The sequence below is a fragment of the Lolium rigidum genome, chromosome 2 (genome assembly GCF_022539505.1).
Source record: "Lolium rigidum isolate FL_2022 chromosome 2, APGP_CSIRO_Lrig_0.1, whole genome shotgun sequence".
NCBI lineage: Eukaryota > Viridiplantae > Streptophyta > Magnoliopsida > Poales > Poaceae > Lolium > Lolium rigidum.
In genome coordinates, this window is record NC_061509.1 from 274,536,219 (window position 1) to 274,547,021 (window position 10,803).

General features: G+C 40.6%; 1 protein-coding gene across 4 annotated transcripts; it reads right to left on the reverse strand.

The window, feature by feature from the left end:
• Positions 1-345: 345 nt before the first annotated feature.
• Positions 346-8,485, reverse strand: LOC124693471 (AP-1 complex subunit gamma-2-like). Of its 4 annotated transcripts, none has more exons than XM_047226945.1 (20): positions 8,235-8,485; positions 7,848-8,153; positions 7,611-7,752; positions 7,312-7,485; positions 7,030-7,209; positions 6,429-6,583; positions 6,047-6,137; positions 5,236-5,399; positions 5,111-5,165; positions 4,092-4,214; positions 3,882-3,977; positions 3,290-3,417; positions 2,819-2,923; positions 2,434-2,720; positions 1,845-1,943; positions 1,668-1,763; positions 1,470-1,547; positions 1,218-1,390; positions 998-1,102; positions 346-687 (listed from the first exon to the last, which is right to left on the reverse strand). In XM_047226945.1, the coding sequence occupies exons 1-20, from the start codon at positions 8,270-8,272 to the stop codon at positions 592-594; spliced, it is 2,691 nt and encodes an 896-aa protein (XP_047082901.1). In that variant the 5' UTR covers positions 8,273-8,485; the 3' UTR covers positions 346-591. The 4 variants fall into 4 exon arrangements, with proteins under 4 accessions (XP_047082901.1, XP_047082902.1, XP_047082899.1 ...); XM_047226946.1 differs by having other exon boundaries at positions 1,470-1,544; positions 1,668-1,766; XM_047226943.1 differs by having other exon boundaries at positions 1,668-1,766.
• Between the last annotated feature and the right edge of the window lie 2,318 nt (positions 8,486-10,803).

Consider the following 10,803-nt stretch of genomic DNA (forward strand, 5'->3'; position numbering starts at 1 on the left):
TCATCCACACTATAATGCAAGAATGGTCTGTCATGTTCAGGCTCAGGTTCCACATCGTGGTCATGTCTCAAGCAGGGACAAGATTATAGTTGTAGAAATAAGCACTCCGATCATTCATTGTGTGTCATTTTGCAGTGTAGGCAATTGATCATTGATTAGTGGGTGAACTTGATTATCTAGCTCAAAGTTGAACTAAATACCCAGGCTCACACAAAGAAAATACCACCGATACAAACAGGCCCAACTATCTAAGTTAAATATGTAAATTACAACAAAATTACAAATATTTGCAAAGAGAAAGCAATATCCTCAGCTTTTCCTTTGTTGCTGCTATAACTCAAGGGAGGAGGCCGAACAATTTTGATAATATCCTCAGGTGTGATTTGCACCAGACATGAAATACAATGTGTGCTACTACTACTACCGCTATACAATATATGTTGGTAAAATGATGGACATACATGCCGCTTTGTTTAAGTGACCTCAGATGGGAGCAAGAGCCCCCAAGATAAGTATATAACAAATAAAAAACTTCTCTCATATTAATACAGCTATCACAACATAATACAGTATATGATACACACAAACAGACTATAATCCAAGAGGAAAATTGCTGACTTGACCTTGCTCCAACCTGTCCTCTCCGTTCACTTTGTACGACATCCGTATACGCATGGCAAGGGGTTTCTGCATGCACATCACGATATGGAAACCAAAGATAGCTCAGCCATAACAATCAGGCAGAAAAAAGTTTAAGTCCAAAACATTGAAGAGAAAGCCAGATATTCTGTGATCATGGCAATCGATGAAGCAGGAACCATTTTATGCATCAAAAGGTATTCATTTATGCAGAAAGTTACTAGCATTGTGCGACAAGCAGATAAGCGTTAATTCCCCATGCAGTATGTGGAAGTTGTATGGATGAGGACTTCAAATGCAGTTCAATCAAATAATAGACATAAAAGATGAACCCGGAGTGAAGGATGCAGGCCTATACCTGCCCATGTTGACTATTGGTGACATTGAACCCTTGTGTGACTGAACCCTTTCCACTGGCTGGAACAACGTTGCCGCTAGCTGGATCCAGTCGCAATTGAATGAACTGCAATTCCGATTTGGACGGCATAAGAAACATTTCCAGCAGTTTACCAACACAGATGGGGAACTCAGACGAATAGCTCAAACATAGAATACAATATAAAGCACCATGATGTTACCTTAGGAACAGCTGCCTGAAAAATGAAATCTGTGTAAGTAGTAGATGTCAGATTTGTAAAAGTGGCATGGATGGTAGTCTCTTGTGGCTTTCCAAGCTGCTTTCTTAAATCGAAGACGATCTTCAAAGTTGCACTCTGGAAAGCCGTTATTGATGGGAGTGCATCTTCAAGTCCTGCCAGAATAAGAGGTTTATTAAAAAACATAGTATTATAGTCGGTTCTTGGTTGCAGAAAAACTGTAACCAAACTAACCAGAAACAGATGTACTTGCTGACAAACCATCGAGCAGATCCACAACTTGAGGTACAACAGTGCTGGATTTAGTCCCTGCTGCACAAGTGCTTACAATTCGGCAATGGTGCTAAACAGATATAGATGCAGCAACTGGTACGGATAGCATCAAACAGCTAACCAGAACTAAGTTGCCAAAAAGGAAAAAAAAAAACTAACCAGAACTAGATGCACTTGATGACAAGCTGCCGAGCAGATCAATAGGTTCAGGTACAGGAGAAACAACTTGAGGTACAGCAGAAACAGGTTTTTTCTCTGCTACGGAAGTATTTGAAAGTTCAGCGATGGTTACAGAAACAGAAATAAGGTAATTGTTACGATCAGAGTTATCTTTACCTTGGCCAGGAGAGGTCGAGTCTAGTAGGCCATTCTGTGACGGAGACGATCCGATGGATAGAAGATCCATCAGAATATCTGTGCTCGCTGAAGGTACTCCTGGACAGGACGGAAGGAGCTTATTAAGTCTAAGGTGAGGATAGGGTAATAGCAGGAAAAAAGAACGTAACAATTGATAGATGAGATAATAATTGAAGTGCAAAGATGAAATTTAATGTTAGAAGTTCAAATGTGAACTTTTCTGCAATACAATAAATATAAATGTTACAGTGTCAACGCAACTTACTAAAAAAGCACAAGCAAGCTTGGCTCGAACATTTTTGTGGCAAGCAACAAGCAGGGAGTTGAAAAAATAGTTGGAGAAGAGACATAAAACTAAATTCCAGGCTTGGATGATAATTAGTTAATTATTTAGCAAGGCCCTGAACATGTAGCATCCTCAAATTGTAGCAAAGTTAAAAGTAAACGTCAGAGGAGGGACGTGGGTGGAAATTAGATATAAAGTACTTTGCTCCATTTCAGTCAAGTGAGAAGAAAAATAACAAGGGAAGTCCATGAGAATAATATCCAAATACAATACAAAAAATACCTGCAGTTGGTAGATTTGTCCCACCAATACCCAAAAGGTCTTGTAGAAAATCATTAGGTGTTGTAGTAGCCGAAGTGCTAGGGACCGGTGCATCGTCAGAACTCAAATCAAGCAAATCAACTAAAGGAGCTGCAGCAGGTTTCGCTACACCATTCGGAAGCTTAAGGTCTCCAGGAGTGACTCGTGAAGCAGGCTTATATGCTGGAGTAGTTGCTTGTGTAGCACTAGCCCTCTTCACAAGATAAGCAGCTTCATCCAATACAGGCATACGTTCAAGCAAAGATGACCTGCACTTATACCATATTTCTCTAAGTTAATACCAGTCATGAGTACCAGAATAGAATATAAAGTTTATGTAGTAATATTTACAAGTTCTGTAAACCACCTGATAGACTGATGTCTTTGTATAATGGAACCGAATTCAATTGACCTTTGCTGTAGTTCAAGCACCATATTCTCTTTATTCTGGGCAACTATTAGTTTTATCCTCCTGTTAAGATAGTAACATAATATAAGCAGCAATTGGCAGTAGTTAACACTAGTTACATTATGATATAAGTTTGTACAGAAGGTAAGTTAACGCAGATGCCAAAATTATAGAAATCAACACATCATTACATAGTTCTTCAGTAAGTGACAGAAAAAATTCCATACTTAAAATGATCCAGCAAGTTAAAGCTCACTTGTAAGAGTTGGCACAGTTGCACAAACTTAGAAGTCATGGGAAAATGGTTTACAGAGAACATTGCAAATAGAGGAGAACCGAAAGAATAAATTCAACTAGCTTTGAGCCAGTATTTTGTACAGTAGAAAGTTACGCAACTACAGTATGAGGCCAAGTTGAAAGATATCTTACTCAGACATCGATGGGAACCGTGAGGAGAGCTTCAAAAGAGCAACAAGACACATAGACCGAGTCGTCACGTCTGCAGAGTAACGGTTAAAACCAAGCTCCACAGCATCCACAGCATCAGATTCTGTTACCTGGACAAGTTAACATGTTTGGCATGATGTCTGACAACAATATCATAGAAAATTAATGCTAACAGATGGAATATTAGCCTTGCAAAAGTTCATGGGACTGGCCCGATGCTCACCAATCACTATAGAACAACTGGTGTCTAATGGACCAACATAGAGCCCAATAATCAAGTTATGTCACCAAAACAAACAATTATAGGGTTCCATACTCCGATGAACCAACCTCACAAGTTGTTCTACCCACAGTGAAATTTACTCATGCTAATTAAATTCTCTTGGACTAAACACCAAATAATTAAATGAATGTTTTGCTAAGAAATAATGCCAACAATCATTGAGAATGAGAACAATAATGGTGGATCAGACAGTAATGCGACTTATAAATGTTCCAGCTTTTGTAGTTGAAATCTGAAACAGCTACAAAGTTCAAAACATCAAGAACGTGGCCTACAAGAATGTGCACTCACCGTGATTGGTGGCTCAGCTTCAAGCATGCCAACATTGTTCACTAGCATTTCACCATATTCTCCAATGCACCAAACAGCTACTCTCAGTAGACTTCCCTATTGTGTAAACATGTAATGTCAACAAAGTTACACAAATCTCAGGTAGAATGAGATATTGAGTGGAACGGAATGGAAGGCATCCATTATAAAGTACAAAAACAAGAACCAAACCTGTTCACTATATGCTCGTAAGGCCGTGTATAATGACCTCACTGCATATCCTTGAAGTTCAGATGCATTGCTTATTACAACAATAAGGGCATGCCATACATCATCCTTCACATGATTTCCAGCCTGTTAATCAATAAGAGTGCAAAACGAAATCAGATTCTTTTATATGTTGGTCATTAAGGAAAATTAACCTGGAGAACTGGACGTATGTATATGTCCCATCATATATTCAATAGTATTCACGTGAAAAACGCCCATAAATAGTAAGAAATTTGGATTATAAGCAGTTGTCTGGGAATCAACCAAGTAAGTTTTCATGATGTTTAACATTCTATGCACAGTATCCTTAATGCATATGAATATAGAAAATCGATGTCAAAATGGTTTAGCCGCTATACTCGATAAATTTAGTCCCTTCATTTTTTCTAGCCACAAATAAAGAATTGTATATGTTAAAGGTTTTTGTGCAATCCAGAAAAAAAACTGCACCAATACATAGGATAAAATGTGTGCAAAAGGCAACCAGTGATTTCTTTCTCTGTGATAGCAGGTCTGCAGGTGATTTCAACTAATTGTTAACATTCTTCAAAGTTTATGTGTGCATATTTGTAGAATGAGGTAAGGTAACTGGTGAAGAATGGCAAGGGATAATGCAGGACACACAAGTTATGACAAATGTTTGGAACCACTTAAGCAACAGTATCACAATATACCAATTGCAAACAGATCTCCCAGTAGACTGCAAAATCAAATTCTCTCTGTAACATGTGATATTCTTATGCATTATTGTCAATGGAGGTAACTCATAGTGATAGTCTGTGATGCCCTCACTCGCTATTCCCAGTGTGTAATATGTGCATGAACTTCCTTAGAACAGATCAAGAAAGCAACGATCATAGCTAAATCTTCTTACTAGTTCTAACAGCATTGCAGCAACAAGGCTGCATTGCCAACACAAATATGTTTTGGAATGCAAACCTTTCAGATATAGGATAGCTCCACTGTATCTTGATACTTACCAGGGATAAAACCTTGAACATCTGATCAAGATACCACAACTTCTCTTGAGAAAACCTATTAGAGATGCAACCTTGTTAAAAGTGCCATGAGACAAACAGAAACCAACAAACAAATAGGTACTAACTTTTCAGTGATTGAACATATTTTGGCTGTGAGATCTTCTTTGAAGTCAGGATCAGCTACATCTAAGTAGTCGACGAGCTCTTTGGTGAGAGGCTTTACATTTGTATCATTAACCAACAAAAAAACAAGTTCAAGGGCCCTTTTGCGAATTGAAGCATCGGCATCCTGAAAAGTGCACAGGTGGTTCAGAATGTTAAAAGCCAAAATAGCGGGACTAATGTTCCTGCATTAATAAATGGAAGTGTTGATTACAACCCGCAAGGTTGCAGCACTGAGTTCTTGTACAGTGGAGAATTAAGAAACTTATACATCAGTATGGTGTTTTTTTTTGGCAACTATTCCTCCGGTCTCTTTTAATTGACTCAGATTTAGTACAATTTTGTACTAAATTTGAGTCAATTAAAAAGGACCGGAGGGAGCACATTAGTATGTTGTAAGCCTTGAGTTACAACATTGCTGTGAAAGAGCAGTACTATCCAAACTGACTAATGCCCCCAAACAATATGTATCAAGCGTTAGCAAGCACACAAACATGATTGGAAGCAGTGAAACAACTGCATTTTCCTCTTTTCAGATGAGAAAGAGATGATGAGGAAAACACAAACATCGTAGGAAACAAAGTGAAGTTACGATAAATTCTCTCCTTTTCTATGGAAGGACTATACTAGCATATTGAAAACTTCATAAGTATGGGCCTGTCGAGGAAGAGGAATGAACAAGAGAGTCCTTATTATGGTACTGTACTACATTGGCCCCCAAGCCACAGTACAAGACAAATACTCAGCATATTAGACAGAGTTATGTATTGTTACCTTTACACACTCTAATATTGTCACCCTGTGCCTCTGGACGGCTTGTGTATCTACTGTAATGGCCCTCATAAGTATGTTCAGAGCAACATATCTGTAAGTACAAGAATAATATGAACAGTGAAAATTTTAGCATTGAACAGAGCAGATGGATAAACATTTTATTGATGTTATTGTTAGGAGAGAAGCAGAGACCCAATTGTTTGATGTATCATCACCAGAAAATAATTATAGCTAAAGCGACAGTCATAAGTTACAGCTGAGCTCTACTTCCTTATTACAACTAGTAGGTACATGACAAAGGTAAAAGGAAGTCTCGGCAAAGTGGCAAACACATTATCTTAAAGAAAATAAGCAACCAATGTCAAAATAAAAGAAAAATAACCTTATATTATTATCGCGGTTTGACAAGAATCTACCCAGAATATTGATAGCCAGGACACGTAGACCACTAGTAGCTTCGATGCCCATTATAGTCTCAACACATTCATACAAGATGGCATTTCCAGCATTCTTGTTTGACTCAGTTTTTGTGGCAACCTGGAAAAAAAATGGCACGGTTAATTATCCAATGTAATATTCAATCAAGAGCCAATTATAAAAACCAAAAAAAGTGGCACTTTGTGGTTAAAAAATTCAGTAAATAGGGAAGGAAATATGAATCTTTTATGGGTTAGTAGTAGTACTACCCAAAGCTCGACCTAAAGGAACAACAGCATACAGTAATTAACACAATATGAACTCAAGAAGTAATAGGTTAAGTATCAAAGCTTGCTCTTGACCCTAATAAGAGCAAAACTGAGCTCATGGTGTTTATAACATCTACAACATTGTAAGCATATCCCCTGAGTGGAAGGTCAACACAAGATATTTCAGAAACCAGATAAAACTCAGGCAATAGGAACTGACTAAATCATCATGATATGCATGGAGAATAAATGACAGTTTTGTGCATGTGAAACCAAATATAGATATTAAGCAATCACCTGAGCAAGAATATCATTCATATATTCACTGCAGTCTGCGTCTCCTTGACCCAACATACGCATAAGTTTAAGAACTCGAATATGCAAGAAAGGATCCGAAATTCCAGCAACATCATACTCAGGAGCATAAGAACTATTGGAGACATCTCTAAGTATACGGACCAAACCTTCGATGCAGTTCTGCAATGACATGAAGGGTTACAAACATAAATATAATTATTGATGATGGTCTTAATCCACTTACCGTAAAAAATTGCCTTAGGGGTAAAAGGAAGTCCTTACCTTCCTTAGGTACTCCAGTGCGTCTTTGCTGGCTTTACACAGTTCCGTGCAGAGCTGAACTGCGGATATCAAAACCCCATGGTGTTTTTCCTTGAGTAATGATGCAGCAAGACCCATGAAGTTCTCTGCCAAATCTGGTACTTTTCTTACAATCCTTACAGAGCACAGAGCAGCCTAATAAACAGGGAGAAGAATACCATGAATAACATCCTCTTTGTAATAAACAGGGAGAAGCTTAATTTGGGCATGCTCTACTGGATTCACTAACAAGATATCGAGCTGCGGTATGAATTAAGTACCTTCTTCTTTGTATTAACATCCCTACTGCGCAGCAGCTTCTCGACTTCAGGCGCCAGATCCCGGGCCATTTCAGCAGAGCAGATGTTCCCGAGCGCGCACAAGGCGAGTCCCACGATGAAGGGGCTCGAGTGGTTGAGATCTCTGCCCAATGTTAAGCACTAGCATTACTCAAAACTCGGCATGACATCTGCGGAAAGCAGCAGCATTGCAAAGACAGGGAGTCGGGGTGGCCCTACTGTTTGAGCGAGTTGGTGACGAGCATGAGCACCTCCTGCCGCTCGTCGAGGAGCAGCATGAGGCCGAGGTAGCCGATCCGCTTCTCCGGGTAGCCGACGGCGGCGATGAGCTTGAGGCACTCCATCTGGCCGAAGTGGGTCGGGTAGCCGAGCATGTGGATGAACATGAGCTTGGCCATGTTCCGGTGGCGCAGCTCCTCCTGCCCCCGCTCGCTGATCGCGGTCCGGATCGCCGCGCACTCCCGCCGCACCACCGCCCGCTCCTCGGCCGCCGTCTTGCTCGCGCGTATCGCCCGTATCATGTCCCTGCGGAATCAGCCCGGTTACAGCATTGCCCCGAGGCCGCGGAACCGCGACGGGTCAGAAAGGGGAAATCTTGGTGCTCACCGGAGGCGCGTGCCGGAGGAGAAGGGGTTCAGGGCCATGTCCGAGGCGAAGTCCTCGACGATCTTCTCGACGGTATCCAGCTTGAGATCTCGGGGGGCGCGCGCGCGAACGCACGCACGCACGCGAGAGGATGGGAGGAGGGAGGGAGCTCGCGGGATCTGGCTGGCTGGCGAGGTAGGTAGTTGAGGCGGGAAGCAGGCTGGAGGAGGAAGAAGGGTGGATCTGGAGAGGAGTGGAAATGGTGGTGACGGTGGCCGGTGGGGACTGCGAATAGCCCCCTGGGTTGTTCCGTATTTGCAAACTTTACACCCGAGGAATCGAATCAACCATGAGATTCGATGAATTCGTACAGTTCTAGTACAAGTTTAGGGATGATTTTGGTGAATGTTCATCGTTCATTTCCCGGCTATAAGCTACCAACCAAGGGTGTGTACTAGTTGTGGTTGTTTTGGACATGCCTTAAGTAGAAAATTGTAAATTTAACTAATTGTTGTTTTAAATATTTAGATTAAGAACTTGTAGATCATAGGGTGATCCAAGGTTGGACCATGTGAGCAGGGGAAAATGGACCTTTACACATAAAAAAAATTCTGAGTACATCTCTAAAAGCAGCGATACCATAATGCGAGTGCGGACCATACTGAGGAGTGGGAGCTCTCGATCTAGCCCAAGTAAAAAAAAACAAGGGACGTGGTGTATGGACACTGCCACAATGCTAGATGCACAAGAATCAACCACTCTATCTTGCTTAGACCCTGATGAAAGTAACCTTAGAGACCATTTGGGTAGATCTTTCCTTGGAGGGATCTTCTAGCGGTTTGATGAATTAAATCTACGTATTTCGCTTCTTATTTAGCCTGTCCGCGCTCGTACCTCACTAGTTTATCTTTGCGGTCTATAGTTAGAAAATTCCAAGGCACCGGCATTTTTCACCGTGTGTAAAAGAAATTATAGTTGGCCTCTGGATCCTTAAATGTTGTAACGCACACGTTCTTCGGATATTTATATGGACGCTTCGGAAACCTCTTGATAGAACTACATTCAGTGCCTCTTATGCCTACTTGCATTGTGAGCGTTGGAGGTCTATGGAAGCACAAGCCTTATCTTAATGTGTAATCTTATGAATAGAATCCTTAGATCATGAGAGTATCAAGACCATGTTAATAATACAATGGAATTGATTTGACACTTGATATGAGAGAGAAACATTATCGAAAGTGTTCCGGTAGCTTCGAAATGTTCTGAAGTGACCGAAAGAGTTTCGGGAATTCAACAGAATTGTTTCGGGAAATTCTGTGAGAGAAAATTAGGATATCAGACCTTCGTATGAAGTGTCGGAGGAGTGCCAAAGTACTGGGAGAGTGGGGAGAATCATATACATCGCCCGTTAGCGGGGGTTAATACGCCCCGCCCGCTAACGGGGCGATTTGGGCTGAGGCCCATTTAGCGGTAGATGTCTCCAGTTTTAGGAAATTTCTGGAAGCTTCCGTGTGGTTTTTTTCAATTTTTTCAGTTTCTTTGGTTCCTCTCTCGTTCGGTCTCTTTTTCTATCGGTTTTTTTTATTTTTTTATTTTTCTTTATTCGTTTTTTGAACATTTTTTAATTCGATTTTTTTCCTTTTTTTGCCTTTTTCTTTTTTTCTTTTTTTCTTCTTTTTCTGAATGTTTTTAAACCTCTTTCAAAATATGAATGAAAAGAAATTTGAGCAAATTTTTTTTGAACAAATATTATTTCTGAACAAAAAAAATATGATTTTTTTATTTTTTTAGCAAAATTCTGTGGCACATATTGCTATATGCGCCCATATTGATATGCCCCACAGAAAGTCAAAAACGTGCGCCACAGATATGCAGTTTCCTAGTAGTGATTCAGCCATTTGGTTGGCTCTTTCCCATCTCCATTCGTGGAGGTTTTTCACATACTCTTGCATCGAAGGTAATACCCTGGTATGATTTCATATGTGACGACGAAGTCCTACTAGAACAGGGAGCATGGAAGCTTGCAACACTGCAGAGGAGTTGTGCCTTCGACCCTAAAGGAGTAAGAAGGCTAAGCGATGTCCGTGGATGCCTTCGGATCTCCATCAATTTGGGGAAGCTATGCCCACCGAGTCTTTCGCAACACTCTCGGTGAGGCGGATCCCTTCTTGAGTTCATCGGACGGGCTTCGAAGCCTTGCTCGAGTTCTTCATCAACTTCGTAATCGAGTCTTCCGCAATCCTCTCGGTGAATATAATATCAAGGGGTGTAAACGGATAGGATAATTTCCGCTCCGAAACCGGCCTCGGATCCATTTTAAGGCATCTATATCCAATTTTAAGGTATCCGGCGGATAAGGATATCCGAAGTGGTGCTCCGGATACTATATAGAATATGGTATACTAAATAGCATGCGGTATGGATTATCCAAAATTTAATTAAGATAATCTGAAGGTTTTTACCGGATAATCTATTTTTTTAGTCAAAAGCCAAGGCCAATCTCACAAGATTAGTAGTTATTGACTCAGGAAATTCATTTGGTGATCATGTGTACCTCTACATTTGTATCAGTGCGCGATTTTTAGCATAT

Coding starts and splice junctions, on each gene's coding strand:
- LOC124693471 (XM_047226943.1), bottom strand. CDS start 8,272: ATGGCCCTGAACCCCTTCTCCTCCGGCACGCGCCTCCG. Junction 7,486..7,610: donor ATGTTAATACAAAGAAGAAG/GTACTTAATTCA, acceptor CCTGTTTATTAG/GCTGCTCTGTGCTCTGTAAG. Junction 1,548..1,667: donor ATCAAGTGCATCTAGTTCTG/GTTAGTTTTTTT, acceptor GCACTTGTGCAG/CAGGGACTAAATCCAGCACT.